Source organism: Seriola aureovittata, chromosome 19 (assembly GCF_021018895.1).
Source record: "Seriola aureovittata isolate HTS-2021-v1 ecotype China chromosome 19, ASM2101889v1, whole genome shotgun sequence".
Lineage (NCBI taxonomy): Eukaryota > Metazoa > Chordata > Actinopteri > Carangiformes > Carangidae > Seriola > Seriola aureovittata.
This window is the reverse complement of record NC_079382.1, coordinates 19,672,011-19,699,838: the sequence shown is the minus strand read 5'-3', so window position 1 is coordinate 19,699,838 and position 27,828 is coordinate 19,672,011. Positions and strand designations below refer to the sequence as shown.

The following is a 27,828-nucleotide window of genomic DNA, read 5'->3' as shown; positions in this document are numbered from 1 at the left end:
AAAGTGTTGCATATGTAGCCTGAATGTTGCTAGGCTAGCAAGTCCTTTCAAATCTGTTTATAGTGAGTACTTTTAGCACTAAAAGTTAGTAAGCTACAAAGGAGGAAACACAGTTCTGATGAATGAAAACAGATCAAAAGGGACTTTATTTAAATATGTTTCAAAGTTGCAGTAGCTTAGGAAGAGGGTTTCACTGCCTCTAAATTTATTACACACTGTATCCCTCATCTTTGGCCATAAAAAACATTCGGATATATTTTTATCACTTGCAAAGTATGTTAATAATAATCCATAAAAATGTTGTCAACGGCAGCAACAACACTTCAGGTGTTATTTCACAATAGGGACATAATTACAGTTGTGATCTCACAATTACAACAGGCAGGTGCTTTAAGCTTCTGTAGAAGAAGAAAGCTAAACTCTCCATACCTGTCCACAGCCATGTCTTTTTAGTTGGCTGATGGGAATTTACTAAAATCAGAAATGAAATTAAAACAGACAAAAACAACAGACGTCACTGCAAGTGGTTCATAGACAAAAGCTCTTTTAATGAAAATCATGTTTTTTTTCTGTCAAGTATAAAAGATTGATCATATGCATACTATTTATAGCTTCAACATAGCAGGCAGTAGAAAAAGAGTTTACATTTAAAATATTCAGAGCATTCAAAAGCATACGTCGTCTAATAAATTGAAACTGAGACATTCCTGTATATCATCGACTCACTATGGTTTCTACTTCTGGCTGGTCTGATTGGTGGTGTTTAGCTCCTTCAGCTACAAGAGTAATGTATACAGTACACAAGCCTGGGCTCAAATCCTATCCAAAATCCTTCCACGTGTCGTGTACGTCCGGATCTTTTTTGATTCGGCAGTTGTTGCCAAAAATTGGAAAAATTTTGGCAGATGATGCAGTTGGCTGTTCAATCAGTCACTGTGAAAAAGCTTTAGGAAAAGGATTCAGGATAATATTTTACCCAGGTGATTTCAGTCTGACCCTTCTGCATTTTTTTTCCTTTGCCGTTTCTATTTTCTATTGTTCATTATTGATGACTATAGCTAGGATGTCCGAGAGGTCTTTTTCCCCGCTGATAATTTGTCACCTATATGTCTGCATTTATGGAAGACTGCTTGTTCATTTGCTGCTGTCGTGAAGGTTTGTGTTATTCCACATTAGCTGATGTTGACATCTGAGAGGAAAGTAGAGTTCATGAGAGTACAGCTGCAACAGAAGTCACACACATCACAGAAGTACACACAAGCTGACAGGATGTATTTGCTTTCATCTAATCCTTATTGGATAATGTGTGTTTATTTCAGAACATCAGTGACGACCAAAGGGCCAGTACATGCTGCAGTATTTGTGTTGTAGCTATTTCATGCATACGTATGTTGTTTATGAGCAGCTGCAGTGGATGATTCATCCAAATTTTAATTTCTCAACATCTATCGAAGACTTGGGGTGAATTTAAATATTAATCTGTGTAATGATAAATATCACGATACTATTACACTGCCTAAAACGACATTAAATGTGTATCAGAACTACTTTTTTCTATTATAACTCTTTTTTTTGTGCTATTACTTTATTTTAGAAAGTCAGTAGTGACAAATTACAACTATTATTTTCATGATCGATTAAACAGCTAGTTATTTCCAAGATTAATCATTTGGTCTATAAGCATCAGAAAATAGTCAAAACTGCCCAACACAGTTTATCAAAGCCCAAGGTGATGTCATCAAATATCTTGCTATGTCCAAAAAAAAAAAAAAAAGGTTAAATTAGTTCAATTTAATGGTAAAATTAAATTGAGTGTCGCAGAAGACAAAGAAAACCAGCAAATCTTCACAAATAACAAGCTGGAACTGGAAAGAGATTTTGTTGCTTGATAAATGACGTGAAATAATTATCAAGAGCTATGCAGATTATTCTTCTGTTGAAAACAGGTTGATTAACTGACTCACACTGACTCATCACTGAATCCTTAAACTCTTGACTTTTCCTGTCTACAGACCACTTACTGACACAACGTAGCACCTAGCCAACTACAGTCATCAGTCTGAAAGTAGGTCAACACTAAGCCAGCTCATTTTTTAAAACACTATTTAAATGTGAAAACAACACTCATCCACACTATACTATAAATTTTCTCCTTTTTAAATTAGTTGAATTTATTAATTAATTATTAATTAATTGAAGGATTGGTCTAAATAAAAGTGACTCAATTTAACAATCCACAATAGTATTTTAAGGTCATTTTTGTCAAAACTTCTGTTCACAGTAAACTGCCAAAACAAAGTGAAAATGGCATCTGGCATCTGGTAGCATCTGATAAGCATTGACACTCAATGTTGTTCTCATTCACATTATTTTTCTGTTTCTGTTGTCATTCGAAACAGCAAGTGTAGAGCTGCTTAGGGGTCATATAGTAGAAAATCTGTGCCTATGGATTTGATATGAATTTCTCTTTATATCTCAAGTTAAATACATCATAAATACACCAATGGGACTTGCACAGTGTTTGATGTATACTCAGCTCTGAGTGGTTTTTCTGACATAGATTATTAATCCTTGCTTCATTCAGTAGTATGATAGATACGTGTTAAAAGGATCAAACCCTCTAAATATTTTCCCCCGTGTACAAATTTTACCATCAATATATTTTTATTTTTCTAGTAGCTCCTATAAAAGCTGCCTCTGAATCAGACAAAGACTAAATCCCGCTTTGCTGCAGTGAGACATGGATCAGAATCATCATGAATACAACTTAATCCCAACACCTGTACTGAGAATCTGCTATAGTGACATTTAAAATGAGTGATCACCGAAATGTATAGAGGCAACAAAAAATCTTAGCTACCGTGTAGGGATACATCCTGTAATTGGTGTTTACACTGTTTATACATTAAAACACACAACACGGTGTCAAATGCACCAACCCACAGTCTTTGGGTGAGCGGCTTACATGCTGCCTACACAGCCTGTGTAACATGTTAGCAGAGCTGCAGCAGCGTCAGTCGTCCCTGTGCGTCTCTACAGGATGCATTCAGGCACTCTACTCAGTGTAGCTGCAAATGTAGAATGGAAGAAAATAGCCTCGAAGCATTAAAATACACTTCGGTCACAGCTATTGTCGTATATAAGGAGTGAAATATTGTGCGGACAAAGCGCCAAAATGGAAGAGGAAATGGTGTATTTTCAAATCCCGCTGGCTTAGTGTGGACGTACTCTGAAACTGAAAGTGGACTGGATGCACACTAAGGTCAGCAAGTTGTAAGATCTGTTCATAGTCTTTAAGACAAACTAATGCTGCGTCTCAGTTCACATACTTCCGAACTCACACTTTCTATTTTGCGTGCATAGGTGCGTGCACATTGTCAGGTACGGCACCATGCAGTGCACTACAAGTATCCGGATGTTGAACTCGTGACGGACACTTCTCAATCTCAACGGTCGCCACCTCGACTACGTAGTGGAAGGGCAGGAACCATGAATGTAATTTCAAACTTTTGAAAGGCGGCGGCTCAATTTCCATGTTGCATAACAGAGCGGGAAAATAAAGCGTTCATTTTCAAATCAAGCGAGCAAAGCGGCGGCTGACTATCGAGGTCGCATGTTGCAATCGTCATTTCCGGTGAGAGCACAACAGAAGTGTTTCAGTCGAGACAACACTACCCTGTTGAGATTCGCACACTACGCCAGTTGAGTACACTGCGTACACAGTGTACTACATGTGAGTGTACTGACTGAAGTATCTGATTTGAGACACAGCATAAAATATAGAATTAGAACTACAGTTACCTAGATAACCAACTGAGCCTGAGCGTCACTTCCGCTCAGCACACGACCAGCAACTTCCTGTGATTGCTGCACTACTCGTGAGCAACTTCGCACAGTGATAGTCACAAACCATAAATAAAATAATAAAGACTTCACTCTCCCTCGCAGTTCTCTCATACTCAGGCTAATGGACTTTCAGTCTCTAGTGAAATATATATGTTCATATACTTTTCAACTATATTCATCATCAGAAGTCATTGTGGTTTTTCTTTAGGTAGAGAGGGAGAGAAAAAGAGCAAAGGAGACAATTGTCAAGTAATTATCACAGCAGCCCTCGGCGGGGAATTCACACTGCTTCAACAGGTTATGAGCAGAAGCAATCTAAATGAAGGGGAGAGAAGAGGGATACATTAAAAGGTCGGTTGTGGTGTTAACAGGATTATTGATTTAATATTTATTTATTTATATATTTGGAGGGTATGGAGAGAACTGCAGATACATTACATAACCTAATGAATGAATAAATTATAGAAATGATCCCCAGCATGGGAGCGCACACTTTCAGGCTGGGACCACGCAGGCATGATAATGATATGGCTCTATTAAGAGGAAGACTGGTGGAAAGGGAAGGTGCTCAGGAGGGGAGGATGGGGTAGTGTAAAATGAGGAAAGGAAAAAAAAAAAAGAAGAGGGTGAGAAAGTGAGGAGGCGGGGTGAGAGGGGGAAGGAGGAGAGGAAGAGAGGAAGCATGAATAATCCATCGGAGAATCACGACAGGATTAAGACAAGGTGGGAGCCAAAAATATCTCTGGCCAAGGCAGCTTGGCGCAATAATACTGCAACGGAGCACAACACGACAGCAGCCGCTCCCGCTGCCAGTCTCCGTCAGTTCAGGAAGTAAAACGTTAGGGGATTGTAAAAAGCCCCTATGATGTCGCTGTGTACAGTAAAACTTCCACTGCCATGCAGTATAAAGCCCAAACACACACTGCCGTCTTTCTACTTTCTCTACGGCTTCATATAAGACATATTAGTTTGATACATACCATCAAATTGAGAAGAAATTAAAAGCTGAATTCTCGTTTACCAAGGTGTAAAGGGGCACTCCAGCAATTTACACGTCAAACTACAAATTTTAGCAGGAAACCTGTTTAATAACCTGGAGTGTAAATTGTATTAAAGGTGTTGATTGAGGCAGAAACAGTTTAATGGAAGATGCCATCGAGTGGCGTTATGGAAAGTGTAAGATCCAGCGTTTTTGGAGCTTGACCAATATTGGCAAAGAAACAGGGGAAAGTGGGCAACTGCCCCAGCGACCTAGACCCTAAAAGCCCCAGGTTGTCTGTGAGGCAGCTACTTTATAATTTGATTAATTACAAAATTTGTTTGCCAGTATGCACCAGTGAAGCACAATTAAAAACTGCAATGATAGAAGCCCCACGGTGGCTGCTCTATTTTTACCCACATGAGGCTGTGACTGGGCGTCTGTACCTTTAATATCCATGATATCGCAATAAGCAACAATAAAAGTTAAAGTTGGGTAGAAAACATTTTTAGTTTATATAGATTTTATTCAGTTTCATCAGAACCGTGTGGGTGAGGTTTGAACACATTTGAGTGCTGACAACATACTGTGAGCAAACTACTCCTCAGCTGTGATCACATTTTGATTCAAATGTTGCTGATCTCCAATTGGAGCAAGGAAATATGTGACATCATCTGTGTCCAGCTGAGCCCCGCCCACTTCAAACCAGTGAGAGAAGACAGAACAAAAACACAGGAACAGAAATCTCTCATGTGAAATAACCAAAGCTGTTCAAACATTGGCTGAAATATTGTGTTCATGTAGGTCTTTAAAATGTCAGTTGATATTAGGCTGATGAGCCCTAGGGCCCCATAGTGGGTTAATCTGTCCCTGCATAGTAGGAACTAAAAATCCAGATATTTTGCTTTTTGCTGCATTAATTACCATTATTTGAAAGTTCTCCAAGTTATGACAATGCAATTTGAACATGCTGGAGTACCCCTGTAAAAAGTCATAAAATCTTAGATAAATCTCAGATAACTCGCCTTTCTTCTGGGGAAAATAAGAGTGACATCGTCTTGACAACAGCGGTAAAAATGTGCCGTTTTCAAGATGGAGTCCTTTCCTCTGAAACAAGCAAATCTACATTTTGTCACAACCGACCAACTTCCTCTGTGCGGTAAGTAAACTAAGCCGGTAAAGACTCATCACATTAGCAAAGGACTTAATATGAACATTTCCCTCAGTGCCGCAGTCACCCTCCATTCACACGACAAGTCCCCTCACCGGAAAAAAACTTCCCATCATCCCTGCTGCTGAAATCTTCTCAAATTCAAATGAGGGCTTACCTCCTGTTTTGCTGGCATCCTTTTTCTTTATCTCTTCCTCCCTCTAACATTTCTCTCATCCTCGCCTAGCTCTCTCTTTTTTTTTCTCCCCTTGTAGTTCTCTCTCTGTCACTGCAGTCAAATGAGGTTAAATCTTCCAGCTTGCTTGGTAAGAGGCATAGATTAGCAAAACAGAGTTCAAGCTCTGCCAACTACCGAGAAGTCGACCAGAAAAAAAACGATCAAAACAAAGACTGAGCCGGTGATTTCCTGTTCCTCTTTAGAAGAGTATACCTTGGCCACATGTGTGAACGTGTCTGTGTACAATACAAAGCCATGCAGAGCTGTACACTGGTCTAACAGCTGTGCGACACAAGCATTTACACAAGATGGGGAATGTTAACGCTGACTCGAGGTGGGGAGAAGGGGATTACAATTTCTGCAAAATCGCACAAATGTGAATCATAATTTTCTGGGCACAAACATGCATGCTCTTCTCTCAGTTTCATAACAACAACACAGGTACAATGTCATGTGACTGCAAGTGACTGTTGTAAGATGAATAGGTATGAGAAAGGCATTGAGAATAAACAGCACTGTAAAGCCTTAATTCCACAGTATCAGCGACAAGTTACCTTCAAACTCACCTATTCACACAACATGCAAAGAATCAACATCGTTTCTTCACAGTGATCTTTCCTGCACCTGGTTCTGAAGACGTAACGTTACTCTGATATCTCGGTCATAATGTAAGAAAAGTACCGCAAATACTGGAAAACATACGTAAGGCAATGCTACTGGTTACATGAAGAGCATGGACGTGTGAAGCTACCAGGTGCTTACAATTCTTAAAAGAGGAATACCACCCAGTTTGAGAAACTTATCCTCGTCAAACAGTCCGGTCAGGTTTCATGATCATGTCTACCTCAAAACCAGAACGTTTGGAGCAGCTCAGTAAAACCAGACAGCGACTGAATGAATGACATTTTAAAATGTACCGCAGATTAACTAGAAGGGAATTGTGTTTTTATCTGATTTCTCTACATCTGATTCAACTCAGGGTTTTTGCCAATACAACCTTTCTTGCTGTGCTATGACTCGTAGCTAATGTCGGCTAGTGTTAGCTAATGTTAGCTAACATTAATAAAGATGATGCATTGATGCAGTCAGTCATTGAGCTGACTGACTGATGACAGTTCTCAATTTATGCTACTGTTAAATAATATTTTACCATTCAGCATTATCTCACGTTTGTCCCTTGTTGACATTGTTGCCACTGTTCAATCAAGTTACAGTTTAGCAACAACATTTTCTTCCGTTCAGAAATGTTACAGACTCGTTAAGAAACGCACCAAATTTGTACAAAATTCGAAGAACATTTTGACTCCCAGAATGAATAACCAGACTCATAAAACCAATGGAAACACTCCACTGATGTTTTATACATGGTTACTTTTAAAATATGATTGTAGAGCATCCGGAGGACAATGACTAAATCTTTATCTTTACAGAACAGTTTAGCTGCTACAACCTTTCTTGCTCTGGCATGGACAACAACCTCATCCTTGATAATGTTACACAACTTGTGTTACAATATAGCAGATGTGAGACTAGTAATACCTGCTAACTGACAAAAAGAAGAATTTGTGGTTTGCTAAAGAAAGATTTAACAATTTAAAGAGACAGCTGTGGCCACTTGAAATTTTTAACTGTTATTGCTGCACCCGAAGTACCAGCTATAAATAGGAAAACATCTCTGTAGCCTAAATGTTACAAGCTTTAAGCTGGAGTGACTGAAGCTTGGCAGATTGAAGCCATAACTCATTCTGCCATGTGTTCAGTTTGAAAAGATTTCATTTTTAATTAAGAATTAACCCAGAATTAGTAGCAAATTAGTTCTTGGTAGTCCAGAAGTAGAAAGCTTTGTGCGGTCTATCTTACAGTCAAAGTATTACCAGGAATTCTGCAGATACATTACATATTCGTTTTTCAGGGGATGTGTATGGGGATAACCATATGTAACCCTAAAAGTGTGTTCCTTTGCCATTTGCAACTATTATTTGCAGTGTGTGGTTTGAGGGAGAGCTGACCATGCTAATGACAGGACTGTCCAAAAAACACAAAAAACACATTGCATATGTACCTTCTTAAATCAGGTGGTATACCCTTTTAAGACACAGTATAAGGCTCAGACTTTGGCTAAATCAAACAGACCAGAATCCCCCAAATGCACACTTATAATAAGAACAAACAACAAAGTGTACTCTTACTACAGTTACATGGGCACATTTTACATTTCCACCGTATGCTCCTTGTTCCAGATGTTTGGGTCAAAAAAAAGTCACACCAGGAAAGCTATACAAGACCATCAGTCAGACAGTGTTGTGTGGGCAAGGATAGGGAAACAGTAGCACAACAGTAGCTTTTTGACAGGAATGCAAAACCTATGAGTATTGCCAGGTTAGTAATTAGAATGAATTATGAAGAAAACAAATCATTGCATCATAGATAGATAGATAGATAGATAGATAGAAGATAAACATTATAGAATATGCCTGTTTCACCAACAGGAACCGAACTCTATGGGACTAATGTTACTAAAATAACCTCACTTCCATCTGAGCTTGTTACCTTCTGCACAATGTTGAAACATCATCGGAAATGCTGAACTAGATGCCACTAAATAACAGGTTTGATGAATGAGGGGAGCACGGGCCTATTTTTTGTGGCTTGACACATGAGATAGATGAGTTACAATAAAACAGTAATTTGTCCTCTGAGGCCGTGGCTGAAACCGATTTACCAAGTAGATTATTCAACAAGCGAAGTGGCGATTGCATAATTTTATTGCCCTGTATTGTGGAAATATTGTGCTGTCCCTGGTTGTAGAAACTGAAAATGTGCTGGTGCATGGTCAGAAGGACTCCATGAGACATACAGTACACTCATCTAATCTACCTGCCAAAACACTGACTTTTGAAATACCAGCAAATGTTTAGTCGTATATATTTCTATTTTAATTCTGCTTTTGCGTTTTTGATTATCATGCATTGTACTCATTAGTCTAAGTGAAAAAAAAAAAAAAGATTCTGAGGTAACCTCACCTAACACCCCATTTGAAGCCCATCTGTCATAAGGATACATCAGCTGTAATATCACAGTATCACCATAGAAGACAAAAAGGGCAATAATACAGCAGGACCTAATGACTTATTTGTAACATTAGAAAATGTGCAACACTTAAAGAGGTTTGACTGACTGTAAAAATGGTCACCGTTATCTTTTTGCATTTATAGATGAAAGTTAGTTTTCATATGAAGATAAAGCAGGTGTGTAAATGTGACTCAAACAACCAAAATTTACAACACATGTATAATGTTCTGAGCAAAGACACGCAGAGGAAATGCATGTCAGCTGCTGTATCTGGCACCTCTTCAGATTTAATGATAAAGTACACCAGGTTTATTTTTTGAAGAATGAGACTGGCAATGCTGTCGTCTACAAATCCCATGAGAGACCAAAACCATTAATCCATTGATCCTACTAGTACAAATATTGCTTGTTTTGTGGCCAAAGCCTGATCTATCATATTCCTCTGTGCCATAAAGCTCCACTGTTGTCAAAAAAAATTAAGTCTGGCAGAGCTTTATGTTGTAGCTGTGCTAGCAGTTCTGCTACAAGAGGCTCTATGGTCTGTGTGTTTGTGTGTGTGTGTGTTTGTGTTTGTAGGGGAGTGTAGTCATAGCCTTGTGTTTGTCACAGTTAATGTTGCTGTTTGTCAGCCTTAAATTCTTTGTTAAACAATACAAAAGTATTGTACAGTTATTAGTGAGCCCATGCGTTTAATGCCGCTGCAGAGAGCTAAATATTATTAAAGCTAGCTAAAGCTAACAGTCTACAGTGACTCATTGATCTCCTTTTTATATTTGTAATACAACTCGTAGTGTTTCCTATTACATCACGGTTGGGGAGGGGCCAGAGGGCTCAACTGAACCAAACTTTCAAACACTTTTTGCCCCTTGAACTCTGGCTACCAGCCAGACCTACTGTTAGCACTGTAGTACTGGTGATTTGATCAGATTCATGCAACATATGAGTTCACGGTTTTAGTAACATTTGATAAATACTACAGTGCCCTGCTGTTTCCGGGAATTAATTAGTCTTTATAATGATGAAGTTTTTGATGATGGGAACCACAAGGCTTGACGTGGTAGGGAAGTCAGAAAGTCTTGAGAAACTGTTGGTTTTGATCTTTTCAAGGGATTTGTTGACATTAGGAAAATATTAAATAATTGCAGGCTCAATCCTTTAAGCAGGGTTTCCATGAAAGGTTTGCCAAAAACAATATGAAGTGTGTTTGATAAAGTGTGTTTTAAATATCACAGATCACATGCTGTTTCAATAACCTATTGGTGAGTCCTCAGTGTGTTGCTGTAGAGGAATTTCTATTAGTTTCTAATGAAGCCATATGATGGTGCTAATACATAGTAGCCTAATCAAGACAGCATTTGGCATTGGGAATTATGCTAATTGTAAAAACAAAAAGCCAGTCGCAATAGCTTTCTATCTAGAAGTGATGTTTCGGAGGAGTTAACAATAATGCTAAATATTGATATCTTAGCTGCGAAGCTCATAGCAGATGTTCATGACATAAATCGGAGATTCCATGTATATTTTGTAAATTTCTAACCTTTTTGTTTGTTAAAAATGATCATTACAAAGCATGATAGAATTTTGTTGTTGTTGTTGTTGTTGTTGTTGTTTAGAAAAGGACTGCTGAATAAATGTGAGTGCTAAGTAGATGTTATAAAGGAGTCAAGACACACAAACAAACAATAAAATGGTGGCAACAGTTTCCCACATAGAAACGTGAATCATCAACAAACATTGACACTGTAGTGTGCAAGGAATAAGATCTAGTATACTGGTAACATTCCACTGTTTGTTACTGGCCTACTGTGTTCAACTTTTTTCCCTTTTTGTTCTTTTTTTTAAGAAAATTCTGTCATTAAAAATCTTTCTATCATATATTTTTTTCTTAGAAAATATAGAAAAGAGTAATTTACAGGTATTTTACACACGAAATATCCTCTGGCTTTAGTTTTGGAACAGATATGACTCATTTTGTTCTTTTGCAGCACATGGTGTTACAGAATATCCATCGAAACAACAAACAGAAAGCACTACAGCGTAGCAAAAAAATAGAAAATAAAAAATACGCAGACTTCATACAGAAAAATTAAATACATGCATACATACAATACAGTGCCATGCAAACACAGTCCATTTTGTGAAGTAAATTATTTAAGATTTTTCATTTCTTTCCCATTTTTCAAACATTTTCATGCCTTCTTGCTATACATACACAACATGGCTTTTACATAATGTGACGTTCACTGCAGCTGCTGCAGAGAGTAGCTCGCCATAAACTCCTCATCTCTACGTCTGGTTGATGAAAGATATAAGGTTCTTGACGAGTCAACATTTTCTAATTCCACAAAAGCGGGAGACGTGTTCACGGTAAAGTATGACGAGCACAAGATGATGCTTTCACCTTTTGTTTCTCACTGATATTAATCTACTTAAGGAGTAGGTTTAATAGCCTTTTTGATAACTAGCGATTTGTATGCACTCCTTTGTCAAACATCAACACGTACTGTTGGACATCTGGTCCAGTAGGAATACTCTAACCTCCCTCCAGCTGCCTGATTAGCTGACCTGTGTGAGAGTCATCCACTTTCTTGCTGGCAGCGCAGAGAAATAAAAACAGCAGTGTCCCCCTCAATGTCAGCCCTGTAAGACCCAGTCAGTCTCCTACCAAGGTATTGACTGGTCAGCAATCAGCCGCATCTGCTCACTTGCCACTGGATAAGATCTGCCTGCCAGAGGTCAGTGTGAGATCGGTATCTGTTGGGCCTGATGACCTTGAGTGTGTTTGTTTTCGGACTGCAACAGAGATTCTTATCGGGCTTGGCAGACGTAGATAAGTGTTTTCCCAATGGGGAAACGGCAGCCATTTTGGACTGAAAATTGAAGAAGGGATTTTATGGAGAGTTTTTTTTTTTTTGTGATAGAATGTTATTTTAAGTAATTCATTAAAATAGACTTGGTTATTACATGGACAAGATAAGCTTCAGGTCTATATATATATATTTCTATGTGTGTGTGTGTGTGTGTGTGTTCATACATTCAATGAGCACTTTATTAGGAACACCTGTGCACCTGATTATTCATTAAGCCATCCAATCAGCCAATCATGTGGCAGCAGTGCACTGCATAAAAACAGGTCAGGAGCTTCAGTTAATCTTCACATCGAACGTCAGAATGATGTCACAACTGACAGGCTGGTTTGAGCATTTCTGCTGATCTCCTGGGATTTTCACTCAAACAGTCTCTAGAGTTTTCGCTCAGAATGAAGAAAAAAAACAAAAACGTCCAACGAGCATCAGCTCTGTGAACAAAAATGTCTAGTTGATGAAAGAGGTCAGAGGAGAATGGCCGAACTTGGTGGAGCTGACAGAACTATGGTAGCTCAGATAACCACCCTTTACAACTGTGGTGAGCAGAAAAGCTTCTCAGAAAGTAGAGCACTGAGGTGGATGGACTACAACATCAGACGACCCACATCAGATTTCACCCCTGTCAGCCAAGAGCAGAACTTTGAGGCTGCAGTGGACACTGACTCACCAGCTGATGAATTTGCAGAAATGATGTGATGCGATCTGGTCAGCATGGAGTACGATCTCAGAGGAAAGTTTCCAACATCTTCTGGCGTCAGTGCCACAAAGAACTGAGGCTGAGGCCCTCCCCAGTATTAGTATGATGTTCCTAATAAAGTGCTCAGTGAGTGTATATGCTATTATGCAGAACCTTCATGATTATAACAAAGTTAAAGGATTAATTTATTAGCATTAAAACAAAAAATCTATGAAACTTTCCGAGCATAGCCTTGCAGGTGTTTTACATCATGACTGTTAATTCCTTAGCTAGTAGCCTGTCCATGATATCCAGTCTATCAAGCTGTTGACATTAACCCAAGATGGCCTTAGTCTCAGGGAATGGGTTTTCATTAAAGCAGCATTAGTTGGTTTTGCTTTTTGGCCACATGCGAGCAGCAGGAACAAAACAAAGCGTCGACAATTCATCACCTTTTTTAAATATATGTGGCAAATTAGTTAGCAAACAACTCCCTATGTACACATCCAGCAGACAACGGAGTAGCATTAGCACTCACTTGGAGTCGTATTGAATCTCCACTCTAGCCCTGTTTTGGTCTCCACCAACTCCTTCGGAAAAAATGTCAGGCTCTTTCGCTGCTAAGTGCTCCACTATGTTCATCTGGTAGTTACTAAGTTTGTTTGCCTGCTGTTTGCTGCAGGGCAGGTAGCGTAGGGAAGCTTTGATGAAGCTGTGTCACCGGCAAAAGCTGCCGGCTGCTGGAAACACGGTTGATGAGAGTGGTGAGAGTGAACCGAAACAGTTAAGCTGATGCTAAAAGGTTGAGGGGAACTGAAGCAGAGTCGGGTGATGACCCTGTTCCTATGATCGACCCCTTTCATTTTACACTTAGTCATTCGATGCAATGTCAACATAAAAATAATGACTAGTTCAGCTGATAAAGACATAAACATAAAAAAAAAAAAAAATATTAATAAAACAAGTGTACCATTCCTGTCTAGACAAACGGAGTGAACAACATGCTCTTCAGCAGGGTTATGTTGCAGGGCTGGGTTTTTAGTCATTCGCTTTATTAATGTGATTTTCAATGGAACTTTCTTACATTTGGAACAAAACCCGTAAGTTGTAGTTTCACTTCAGCTCTATTCAGAGACAGTGCACTTTCCAGAAAGTACCTTGCTGCTTAATCTAAAGCCTGCTTCATAATCTGCTTCACAAACCTGAACAACACTGAATAGCAATCATTCAAATCAGCTGGAACAATTCATGAGTCATGGTTGTTTTTTTGTGTGAAAGTTTAAACTTAACTGAGATTTTTTTTTGTTTATTTGTTTGTTTGTTGTTTTTTTTTTATAGAAATCTGTCAAAGAAAAGTTGATGGCACCACCGACTATTGAATCACATTCAGAACTTCCAATTACCGGTGCCACGCCGGTGAGTGGATCACAAAGATATTTGCACTCACAGAAATTTCCCCATTGTTATCAATCTTCTAGAAAGTTTGATATTTCCCGCCTTGGAAACTCCTCTTCACTTTTGGTTTTTACTGGTCTGCAAAAGCAGTTCAGGATTTGCGTAAGTCATACTCTAAGATTACTGCCTTTCAGAATACTGCTGCACAATAGTCACTTATCATTTCCTCTTCATAGGCTGCAGCCCACTGCAGTTTCTGTTGCCATTGCCTAAGACCTCATATGACTTCTGAAATATTTGCCTCCTTCCTGCTTATATAAACCTCGACAGTTCTATTCACATAATGCAATGTGCAAGATAATTCTTCATAATGGACACAGTGTATGCCATCTGCCCAGTTCAGCTGTTCAGCTGTTTGTCATGTTAGAGAAAAGCATGCAGTGTGCTTTCGGTCCACAGTTTCTCTCTTTCCACAGAATTTGGTTTTGTTATCAAGGTGTGAGGAGTAAGGTGCGTGCACAGTCGTCTTGTGCACAGGTATAATCTGCACACCTTTGTATCATCACCCTAAGCACTTTCACCAACAGACTGCTATGCTCCTCACTCGCTGTGTTTGAGGTAAGGGGCTGCAGGAGATGAACATAGAATTGCTAATATTGAAATGGACTAACATACTGTGTGTTTAGAATTTACTTACAGATTTAGCAAGCATAGGTTCTGGCAATTAACTTGTTTTTTTAAATTCCAAATAGTTGGGAAAGAGCTTTAGAACCATGAGCATGTTGCAGTTTGTGCAAATGAGATACACTGTCCAGACTGAAGGACTGAATGACTGACCAGTGGGGCTGCGCTCTACTCTGGCCAGCTTAGCTGCTATTCGTTGGGAGTGACGAGTGCCCACTCCTCAGGGGACATATCGGACTCCCCTGCACCTCTAGAGGCGCCTAACAATTGGAGAACACCTCTCATCCACCAATAACTTTGACGGATACCCACTGATGTGCACTGCTAAAATTACAGACTACTCAGACGTTTGTCACATGATCAGGATTCTCCCTGACTTCAATGCACTCTATCTCCTCCCTTTCTCTTTCCCTCTCCCTCTCCCGTTCCCTCTCCCTCTCCCGCTCTTTCCGCTTGGCCCGTTTCTTTTTCTTGTGTCTCTTTTTGGAGGGCGGGAAGAAGGTCAGGAAGACCGGCAGGATGACGAAGCAGTGCAGCACAGTGCAGCCCGCAGTGAGGAGGGAGCACTTGAACAGTGTGTAGGTCAGATTGGAAGGCACAAACACCAGGGGCATGATCCCGATCACAAAGCAGGATGTGTTCTGCAGGATGGCGGCCCCGTGCTCCTCCAGTGCCAACTTGATGCACTGCGTCCTAGTGTGCTCGGTGGCCAGCACAAAAGTGTACAGGTGTGGTGCACAGTGATCCATGGCGAAGTTGAGGGTATAAATAAGGCACAGGATTGAGATGCTGTCCATGCCAACGTTCCAGAGGGTCATCAAACCCAAGACACCCAGCTCCACGGATGTGACCGTGAGGATGAGCCAGAAGTTCCCCAAGGGGTTGATGACCAGGAAGAAAGTGAGGATAAGGATAGTGAGCACACTGAAGCCTGAGGTCAGGATGGGCGAGATGACGGAGGAGCTGTAGCGGTCCATGAACACGAATGTGGGATTGAAGGCAATGAACTTGATGCTGTTGATTAGCATCAACGGACGAAGCTTCTCTAGAAGCTCCACCACCTCCTCGCGCTTCTTCTCTGTCGTCCGCGCCACCAAGTACATCCGCGAGGCAATGATATCGTACTCGTCAGTCTCACGGTTCTTGGAGAATATGATGTCCTCGGTGAAGTGCTGGTACTCCGGGCTGCGCAGGAAGGAGCCTTTCAGGATGGAGATGAAGTCGCTCTTTGTTGACGCACTGACGTTGACCACCCGCAGGTAGTGGAAAAAGTTGTCCATCCAGGAGATCTTGTTAAAGCCATGACTCAGGGTCTTCAGGTGCTCCTGCACCGTGGAGTTCCAGTACTCGATGGGCTCGTAAATGTAAAACCCGATCACAGGACTGTAGTTACTGAAGTATTTCTGCTGGGTCAGAGCATACGAAACGCTCGGAGAGTTACTGGCCAGCAGGTTGACGATATTCGACCCATCACTGATTTGTAAACATCCCATGAATGAGAAGGAGGCGTAGATGAGATAGAGAATGACGACAAAGGGTTTGACATAAGTGTTGGTAATCCACTCTGTGTAGTGCTCTCGCAGGAAGTGCTGGATGAAGTGATTCTGGTAGGGGACACTGTCGTGGTGCGTGGACAGGTCATGGCCGTCACTCATCATGGTTTTAAACCAAGTGGGCTGCCGGTCCAGATACTCCACCGAGGGGATTTTACAACAGAAAACGCTGTGGTAGCGGTTCTGCTCCAGCTGTCCGGCAAACACCAGGCAGGAGCCGTAGAAAGAGAAAACGTAGAAGTAGTTGACCAGTATGGCGACGCACATGCTCTGGCAGAAAATTTTCACCGACTCGATGTTGGTGAAAGGGCTGGCACCCATGCCGAAGGTGATGATGTAGAGCGAGCTGGTCATGGTGTAGCACACCATCACGTCGGCAAAAGCGTCCGCCACGCGCTCCTTGAAGGGGAGGTTTTCCCTCGTTCTCCTCCAGCCAGCTAGCAGCTCGAACACTCCTTTGGTTCCATGGCCTGGAAGAAAAGAGAGAGAGAGCTGTGTTAACACTGTGCACATCCAAAATGACAGTCTGGAAAGCTGTTCTGTTTGCATCATATGATCATTCCTGGGAAGACAAATGGTCCATGTCTCTGCAGGATTTCAGATATTTTGTTGTACCATTGCATGATGAATAGGACGTGCAACCAAACTGCCAATGCTTTGATTATCTGTGACTTTACATGTATGTTTTGTTGTAAAGCAGGAAGAATAATTTTCTTATGATTTTAAAGAATTGTTTCAGGCACCCTGGCTTCTGGAAGTCCTGTTCATTTCCTGCATAGACGATGAAAGGGGAGAAACTATTTCAAAGGCTTGAAGGGCATGAAACTCTCCTGGTTGAATCATCAGTACAAAAGAGCTTTGTTAAAAGACATCAAAACAACTTTAGTATTACAAGGCAGATTAACATACATTGAACATCCTTGGCCCCGCACAGGAACACCCACCCACCCAAGCACACTGTTCGCTTATCTGTAAAATGCCAGAGCTGCATTTCTGAGTGTGAGTGTGTGTGTGTGTGTGTGTGTGTGTTTGGGGGGGGGGGGGGGGGGGGTTACGTACTAAATATTTCAGTAAGAGTGAACCGTGGATTTGGCCCATCCGTATGTTCTCTGCTTACATCAGCTTTAAAATATTCCTTTCAGACCTCGCAGGTGGACAGGGGGAATAAGGGGGATTGCTACCCTTGGCAGCATTATAAATTTCCCCTTGTTTGACAGAGGAAAAAAGTTAATTCACTATAAAGGATTAGGTCTATGTAATGAGTCGGCTAGATGGTTCTTCCTGCTTTTAGTTTTATTAAGCTGTGCTGCAAGTCAATTAGTTAGTGTCAGTTGGTTTAGAGGGTGTGGAGACAGAGGAAATTCACACCCCTTGTTTTTCCGATGTTACACCAGGGGCATCTGGATGTGTTTCCCTTCACTAGTTACCAAATAGGATGTTAAGTAGTGTGTCATTTTTTAGACATGATTGGAAAAGCTCGGGGATTCATTACAGTGATTGATTGCTGGCAGGTGGAGATAGATAAAAACAATGAGCCCATCTGGTAAAGTGTCCCTGGTTAGTATCAGTGCTAACATCACTGCAGGATTTGGTTTCTCTGGGTGTTTTACATGAAATCTGCTATATTTCTATTAGATCACTCAAAAAACAGTCAGCCAATCAGAAGAGAGGCTCAGAGCCTCCTCTCTTCTGATTGGCTCACCGACCTGTTGTTACTATAGTTCCAGAGAGAAGCCTGAGAGAGGAGATGTAAAACCACATTGAGATGGTTTTTGGTTCTTAAAACCACAAATATATCTATCTATAGCATGTATGTATGTGTGTACACTACAAGTCAAAAGTTCTGGAACACCGCCCTCTTGCTATTTTTTGATTTTAATTTCAGAAATTCCAGTCCAAGTTCAATGAATAATCTGAATAATTGGTAATCTTAATTGGTTTAAGGTTAAATTGTAAACTCCCGAAGTTAAAAAGAAAACATCCAGCCACGCTCTGTGGTATGTATAAAACTGCTGAGCAGAGCCAGTTGATTCTGACTTTGCATGATCAACATGGCAAGAGGAAAAGATCAAAGTGACTTTGAAAGAGGGTTCATTGTTGGGGCAGGAGCTTCAGTCACAAAGTCTTCTCTGCTGGCTGGTGTAAAACTAAATCAAAATCAGGTGCCAAAATAAAGTTTTATGCTCACTCTAGAGACTTAACACACAAAGTTAGTGATGGATTTACGAATTTAATGTAATCGACAAATGATGGAAAACCAGCAAAGCCTGCACAGTGTGGACAGAGCCTGAGCTTTAATCAGTGAGAAAGTGAAAAGGCAGGAGGGAGAGGAGCACATGGCTGGAAGCATGACTGAAGCTCAATGCTAATCATCTTTGGAGAAAACCGACAGTTCTGTCGACGTCTGAATGCTGAAAGACGCAAAACTGAACTTCCACATTTTTACTGAGGCCAGATGGGGCGTGGGAATAACAGCAAGAGAGAGAGAGAGAGAGAGAGAGAGAGAGAGAGAGAGAGAGAGAGAGAGAGAGAGAGAGAGAGAGAGAGAGAGAGAGAGAGAGAGAGAAGAGAGAGAGAGAGAGAGAGAGAGAGAGAGAGAGAGAGAGAGAGAGAGAGAGAGAGAGGTTCCCATTTGCCACAATTATTGCAGTGATGAAAACGAAACCAAACTAAATGTCACCATGAACACCCCTAAACAATCAAGCACACAAACACACACACACACACACACACACACACACACACACACACACACACACACACACACACACACCTTATAGCTACAACTATGAGTCTGCAGGGATGACCAGACTCTCGCCATCAACACAAACACACACTGGAATGAACACACACACACAGACAGCAGCAGAACAGCAAAATGAATTTGCCTCTATATGAGACTGCAGGCAGCGTAACACACTTTCTGGCAGCTGCAGTGAAGGACCTGGTCCTCAGTATCTTTGAACAGCTGAGTGCAATGGCTGGGGATTGTGTTGAGATAATAGCAGGCTGTTACCAGTAATGTCAGCCTGGGAAAAAAAATAAAGATCAGATGTGCTTTTCATGCTGCATGGTTTAGCTGCTTCCTGCTGCTATTGGGGACAATTACATTAAGTCCTCAATAATTTCTTCGCTGTTTTTATTTTGAAGTTACGTTTTTACAACAAAAAAATATCAGTTCTTCTTGTGACTACAAGACAGTGGACGCTGCTATTTTAATCAACTGGCTATGTTGGAATCACAGAAACTACTCTTTAAGTGACTTAAGTATTTCTATTGCTGCTAAACTTCTGAACAGTCTTATGTTACAAAGAACTAACAGTGTTTATGCTGTATAATACTATACTGTATTGCTAAAGCTAACTAGCTGCCATGCAACATAAGAGCTATTCTTCTACTTAAATTCCATGTCTTCTACAGGGCTAATTAAGCTAGCTTTAACATTTATTTTGTATAAAAATCCCATTGGCTTTTTGCTGAAACAAAAATACGTCATTCCCGCAGCCCTCTATTATCTCTTACATTGCTGATATTAAGTGCTGAATGACCATTTGAACGACTCGAAATCACAGATCCCTATAATTACTCCTTCCCTCGGTCCCAGTACTTGCACTGTTAATATATCTAATGTCTAGTCTGGGTGCTCTATCTGAATGGGAAGGCTGTAATCTTGGTGTTATTTTTTTATTTTACTCTGACCTGTAATATGATGCTCAGGTCACTAACGTACTGCAATCTTGTGTAAAGCATATTACTCAGATCACACTGTGATCCTCTCATTTGCAGACCCTGAGAAGGTCGTGCATGCTTTTATCTCTGCCAGGCTTGACGATTGTTATTGACTTGACTATTACTATGTAATTTATTCGAGTCTCAGCAGGCACTTAGTCTCATGACCTCTGTATTTCTCAGACGCTGGCTCTGGCCCTCGTTGTTTCTTTCAGTATAAATACTGGTATCGCTGGTGATAACCTTTTGTAATTTTTTTTACCTCCAACACGATGAACCTTTGCACCAAGACAGCAGCTGCAAAGCACAACTGAGAGCCTCTATACACCCTCTGCAACCTTTTACTGAATCACCTGTTCCCCGTCTGTTTAATGGGGGATGGCCTGTGCTGTCCGCGAGCCACTGCAGCAGTGTGTCAGGAGGCAGGGATGGATAAAGAGAGGAAGAAAGATGAGAAGCTGTAGCTCAGACTGGAAAGATGAGGAGGCAAGAGGCTTTGTATATCGAGCATCTCCAAGATGCAGGTACAAGCCTGAATGGATTGTAAGAGGGCAGTTTGTCACTGGCTGTCCTGTAGACTATTTTCTTCCCAAACAAGAGGCGGGGGTGTAAAAAAAAGAGAAAGAAATAGTCTTATAGTCTCACAGCCTGAGCACAGTGAGGCTATAATGGAGGCCTTCTGCCTTCCCCTCCTCCCCTGGCCCACACCGGCCACCGAGTCATTAAACTACACTGCTGCTCTAAAACTTCTGTGGCACTTCGACCCCAGAAGCACATCCATCATGTGGCGAGAGAGCACATCGGCCGCTCCCGCCCACCGTGGATTCTTCCAATCAGGACGACTGGTAACCAAGCCGGCTCATCACACAGGTGGTGATGACAGAGGAGCCAATATCACAAGGAGGAGGTCCCGCCGCAGAAGAGGGGACACAGGGGAGACCAACAGCAATCTTCACTTCCAAATCAATATTTGGTTAATAACATCATATAAACCCCGGTTTCCATCATAAAGGAAATTTCTACAATTTCACTCTTAATTTCAGACACACATTTCCCCAATGCTACCTTCATTTGCTGGCCTAGTTAACTGCAGCTGTTTGCTTATACACTGTTTTCCTGGAGGTGAGTTTCACCTTGCTGCAGGGCTACAGAGGTAATGACTGCTAAAAGACAGTATCATTACCCAGACTGCAGGGTGAGATTAACAAACTGCTCTCAGGCAAAGAATCAGATGTGCTATTAAATGAAAGCTAACAAGTTCAGGGAGTCCTTCCTCATTGGCTTCAAATTACACTTAAAGATCCTCAAAACCTATTTTCTCACTCCGCTTCTTTCTATGAGCAAGAGGTTCCTACATGAAGACATACTTTTCTTTTAGCTACACCAAACAAAAGTTTACATGGTCGTGTTCTCCAGTGTTCTCTAGTGTGGAGCACTTCTGCATTCTGATTGGTTGCAAGCCACTGCTTCTGTCAAGAGATGCTGACATGGAAAATGAACTTGTGAAATGACTTGTGGTAACTCTGATGTTCTAGCCGCTTTCAAATGATTAAAAATCACCCCCATGAATGTATGTACCAAAACTTCACAGCAATCCATCCAATAGTTTTCAAGATATTTTACTATTTCAGTTGAGACGTCATTGGCACCATTTGGGGTTTTTGCAGAATCGTCCAGTGGTTGGTTTTAACACAGAATGTCCCTGTCACTTGTTGAAGCTGGTGTCATAATAAATATGTGGGTTTCATTTATTGCTTATCAAACAGAGTCTTGTTTACTACTGACCCAATGATGCAATGGAAATTAGTATCACAAGCAAAAATGTAATACTGCTCCTCACCTTTAATACTTTTAATAATGCACACATTAATGTACATATGCACAAACTCACCCACGTACACTCACACCCTCCCCAGCGCAGCTCGGTACGTTCTCCTGGTTTCTGTGTAGGAGTTTGGCAGAGTTTGAAACAGATTTTTCTGGAATTGCCTCCAGGTGTGAAATGGCAAATCTGGTCATTTGCATTTTTAAGTCGTCCCCTTCTGAAAGACGGAAAGTATGTTTCTGCTGCTTTTCTGCAGCAAAATTTCTTCGTTTTTAACATCTATATATGTCTTTTCGTTCCTGTTTTCTTCATCTCTCTCCAGCAGCAGGGTTTTATTGTTGTAACAATCTAATAAAGTAGCTTCTCTCTCTGTTGAAGAGCTGCAGCGTTCAGACTTGGCTATGCTATTATTATTTTAAGGAAAGGGAGCTCCCTGAATTTGTGTGTTTGCACAGCTTAATTTATTTATGGGCCTTTGTTTCTGTCGGTGTCGGCCTGCAGATACACAACAAGCTGGTCCCCATCAATCATATTACACCACACTGAAACAGCACTTAAAGCATGATCATTTTGAGTTATAGGACAAATGCATTATCCAAGCTGCTGTACTAAACCACCGATGCCAAACTCACAGACCATCATATACATAGCTATGTCAAAAATGTGTCTGTCTACTCAGAATCAGATTTCTGTGTTTCTCCTGGACTGCATCAGATCCTGAGAGTGAGTGTCTGTTGCTGTACTGCGTTTTGTTGGAGTTGTGCTGTTTGGAGCTTTGACTGAATTGTGAAAACAGAAAAATAAGGAGTGGACACTGACTTTGGGATGAATAAAACTGACGAATAATTTACTGGATGCAGTTCTGCCTTAAAGTGTTAAAGCAGAGAGAGCGAACACTTATCATTACACACAGGCACCGAACAATCAAATGCCTTTTTTGATTCTAAATTTTGCCCAAGTGATTAATATTTTGTATATCTGTCACTAAAAAAGCCACAGCGATCAACACGACTGTCACAGGCCTGAGATCGCTGCCACTGTCTCATCTTTGAAGTGAAATGACTTCACAAGCAATTGATGACACTCGGCGCAAAAATACCACAACAGACCCGAAATACACAGACAGGAAGTGATGATGCGCGGTTTACAAAAGTTAGACCTTTTTTGCTGTCGATCCATTAAAAATTCACAACCTCACGACGCTTTGATGGCAATACTTAGAGCTGTGATGAGGGGGGTTCTTTCAAAACCCACTTCCTGCTGGATGTTCCATTAAAAATTAATTAACCTGCGCACACACCTGCTCATTGACTCTCATCAATAAAAGTGGTTCTCATCCCGGTCAATGTTCACACGCTGACACAAATGGCAAATCTAATGAGAGGGTGAAATGTAGGAGGCAGCATCGTGGGGCTTGTTGTAATTAATTATAGTGGGGTTTTTCTTTCGTTCTGTACGCAATAAAAAATATATTGATTATACAGTTCGTGGAATTGTGAAAAAAAAACCCCAAAAAAACCCAAAAGGGGAATTTTTTTAAGCTGCACATACTGTACAGTGTTGGGGAGAAGTAGGTAATAAATGTAAATAGAAATATAGAAGTGTGTCAATAAATAAATAAATAGTTGTATAAATGAATACATAAATGAATAGATCAATAAAAGAATGAATGAATAAATAAATAAATAAACCTTTATGTCAGGAGATTTTTATTCATACTTCTACATTTATTTATTTCCGTTTTTCATTTATTGAGTCATTTATATATTTACATTATTATTATTATTATTTATATGTTTCTACAGGATTTATTTACCTGTATTTATTTATTCATGTATTGATTTATTTATTTAATATTAATTAAGATGGCATTCCATAATTAAGAAGTGTTGAGATAGTTAATTATAAAAATGGTTGAGACTGTAAGATGTGAAATGGAACTGAAGTTACACTCTTCAGGTCTATTGTAGAAGTTATTTATAATGACAGTTTGTCAGATAAAGACTCAATTATCCATCTTTTAATTTTCTGTTTTTATTTTTAGCTCGTGAGTCGTATAGTTTTCCTTTGAATGTCTCATTTTTTTGGGGCATTTCAGTCTGAGTCAGTTTGGCCATTACTATAAAGGGACAGATGTGTGGTGCAGCTCTGCTGCTCTTCTAATGGGCCAATAAACTGTCAGCCACCAGAACACAGGAAATACAAGCTGTGATTTTTAGATTCAGGTCACATTTCTTTTTTTCTCACAGTATAACTCAGACGAATTTAACCCCGACATTGCTGATTAAAATTTAAACTCTCAGCTCTTGCAGTTTTAAAATTCGATTTTCAAATAAATTGACTCACTGTCAGCCAGTTAGCCATCTTGATACCTAATGAAAAGGATGCCAGTAATTGTTGTGTATCATCATCTCTCTTCTCTATGAAAGCCTGAACATGAGAGTGCTGTTTCAGCGTGCTGCAGACCTGAGGCCATCACCCGCAGTGGTCTCAAATCCAATGTTTCCATTACTCCCTGTCACACATCAATGAAGATTTATACAGCTGCCCGATTAATGGCATATAATATGTCACACTTGGAGAGATGTGATATCGCTAGTGTTGATTAAAATTCTGTCACATTTTAGTGCACACTGGTAAATCAATAGATTGGAATGATTTAACTTAAACACTTCATGCTACGGTTTGAATTTAAATACGTTAGCATGAGCAGCATTAGCTCTCCGTGTGTTTCTCCCTGCCATTCATTACAAGGCACATTCATGGTTATGTTGAGTAGAGTGTGCTGCGTGTGCTGCGTGTGTGTGTGTGTGTGTGTGTGTGTGTGTGTGTGGGTGTGCAGGTCAGCTGTTTTGGACTCAGAAAGTAATATGTGGATCAATACTCTCTGACATAATGGGGAGGAGCCACATATGACACATGCATACATCTACACACACACACACACACACACACACACACACACACACACATACACACATACACACACACACACCCTATGGGGAGTGAAAATTGACAGTGAAGATGAAATGCAGATACATACACTTGTGTGTTTATTCACTAAAACTCTCACGTGTGTGTGTGTATGTGATTAGCACATCTCAGCCATATACTGTTTGTGGTGTGTGTATGTATAATTACAGCTGTGCATGTGTAGGTATGTCCGTGTGCAGATCCTGCAACTAAACGTGCACGTGTGACTCTTAATGTTAATCATTATTGTTGCTGTATTTTGTTTTTGTAACTTGTAATGTAACTTTATTTTAAGTAAAAACAGTCCCCACCTCAGTGTTTTGTCCCTGTGGTGTTGTGAGTCTCCATGGGTTAATGTGTATTCAGGTGTAAGTCCCCACCAGGATATAAAAATGCAACATCACACCCCAAAAGAGCCAGTCCTCATGGTTATGACAGTATGAAGGTGCAAGGAGGTAAACTTTAAAAGCTGTGAGAGGAGACACACACAACCAAACACCTCAACTAATTCACGGTTGGTGGCAGCGAGGCAGTAGGGAGCTGACAAATGAGGCTGTAACTCTTTATTATCAGGTGTGTCTCTAGATGGTTGTGTAGCTGCTGGAGTCGCTGCCTGAGCAGCAGACACTGCACTTTGTTTCCAGACACCTGCTGAGAATTCATGTCCATGTTTGAGGCTTTTTCAGATACAGAAGTTCGGAACAGATTGGAATCAAAGTAAACTCCACAAGCTTCTGTTTCAGTTGGGGGGAAAAAGGTTGTTATTGTCTGTTACTTCTGCTATCCAGGACTCAGATGGATTGGGAGCATCTGGTCGCAAATTCAAAAATAATTCTGCAAAATACAACTATTATTATTATTATTCATTTGCCCCACATCGGGTTTAGGGAGTAATACTGTGGGGAACAAGCAGGTTTATGTCAAAGCTAAATAAAAAGAATAATCATTACAAAAATCAAAGCAGCAGGATGTTCATGTTCATATTTGGCTTTCTTTAAAAATGACTCCATTAGGCCAAGGAAAAATTGCACTCAGACAATGAGATGTTTTAAATAAATACCAATTATATTATCACAGCATGGTTTAAGGGTAAAAAGTGAAAGTGAAAGAAATTGCTTTTCTGTCATAAATTGCTTTGTTAAATTGCCTTTTTCATCCTAGGATTAAGCTGGAGGTTCATTTACAACCTGTCCTCACCGCTTGTGTTCTTGAACATCCTGACTTTTAGTCTTTTCTATGGGGTCAAGCTCGGAAAACACTGGATCTTACACTTCCCATAATGCAACTGCATCATTCCTAAGCCCCTTTGTTTTTCAAACTCCATGCCCCCCAGTTTGTACCTAAGGCTATGTCCACACTAATGTTTTCATTTCCGGGGCGTTTTTTCAGGAAATGAATTTATAAAAAAACAAAAACAAAAACCCTTCTATGTCTGGTGGAGTCGAGCGCCTGAGGTTGGATTTTGTCCTCAAGTAGCCTTATTTTAGCCAAATAAATACAAAAGTGAACTTCCCCTTTCCAGGTAGCATTAAATAACCCTCCTACAGGTTCCCAGATCACCATGGTGATGTGGAGGGACGTAGCAGTCGCAAACTGCGCTGTGAGATTTAATTAGACTGTGACTTTTCCTTCCTGACACCGCAGTCAGTTTTAACACGGAGTCTCGTTATACTATAAATACAGCAGAGTGCAAATTTCACAGTCTTCAATTAAAGATGCTGTGACACAGGCTAGTGAGCACTGGTTATATAATTATGAACTGAGAAGGGGGGACACGAGTGGAAAATCTAAATAAAATCAGTACATGATACTGGGAATGGGGCCAGGAATGACTCCAGCTCCCAGAATAAAATCTGTCTTCCTGTTGCTCACGGCAACATTAAAATTCTGGTGGAAACATCAGGGATATTGTAATGACTTGCTCTTCCAGAAATAGTGTATTTTACAATTTGGGACCACATCATCCTGGAGCTATATTAATTAATGTATGGAGCTGGTTTATTATCCCCCCCCCCCCGCTCCTTAAAAAACGACCCTGAGGCTGTCATACCGCCATCATCCCAGAGCCACTCACGGCAATAACATCCATAGATCGATCATCAGTCATCCAGACCTGCTTATTGGAACAGGCAGGAATTCCCAGAAGGCTTTTCTAGGGTCAGCGGTGATGGCCACTGCGCATGACCGGCTATGAATGTTGAGTGTCACTATCTATCTTACACTCACAGGATACAAAAAAATAAAATAATAAAAAAATATCAGGCCTTAAAAACATCAGTGTCCAGACAGAGAAAAGTCCAAACAGCTTGTAAATCATGCAGTAACTGTGACAGGAACAGCACAGGTTCAGATTGATGTGGCAGAGCTCAGACAGCGGCCACGAGGGAGAGAAATTTCCTCCATCAACACATCTTTAATCACCCTTCCTCCTACAGGCATCCAAATTCATACCAGAAACTTAAATAGTATATAAACGGTAACTAGAGTAAGTCGACAAACACAGTTCTTTATTATATGGAAGCCTGATTCATTATTGTCATGAGAAAAATACACGAAGCCTCTGTGACGTCACCCACAAGAAGAGCGGCTTTAAAGCTCAGAGTGGGCTGCTCTGCTGTCGCCATCTTGGCAGCGCCTGAGCACAAAACTGATCAGGTATTTCTTCTATTAATTGATCCATTACTACCTGGTTACAATCAGTATCGGGTTATTTTTTGGAATACATGTGCATTTGAGAACCGTGATTACAGTCAGCAAAATAAGAAAACTTTATATAAATCAATGTATTGGTGCCAATCACAAAGTAATAATATTACAACTGTCCAATCTGCCCAGTATTAT

At 40.5% G+C, this 27,828-nt stretch overlaps 1 protein-coding gene across 1 annotated transcript in view; it reads right to left on the bottom strand.

The window, feature by feature from the left end:
* Nucleotides 1-149: 149 nt before the first annotated feature.
* Nucleotides 150-27,828, bottom strand: part of ptchd4 (patched domain containing 4) — a 46,159-nt gene continuing 18,480 nt past the window's right edge. The window contains exon 3 of the mRNA XM_056363539.1: nucleotides 150-16,930. Within this exon, the coding sequence (XP_056219514.1) occupies nucleotides 15,249-16,930 (1,682 nt within the window). The 3' untranslated portion in view covers nucleotides 150-15,248. The remainder of the gene's footprint in view (nucleotides 16,931-27,828) is intronic.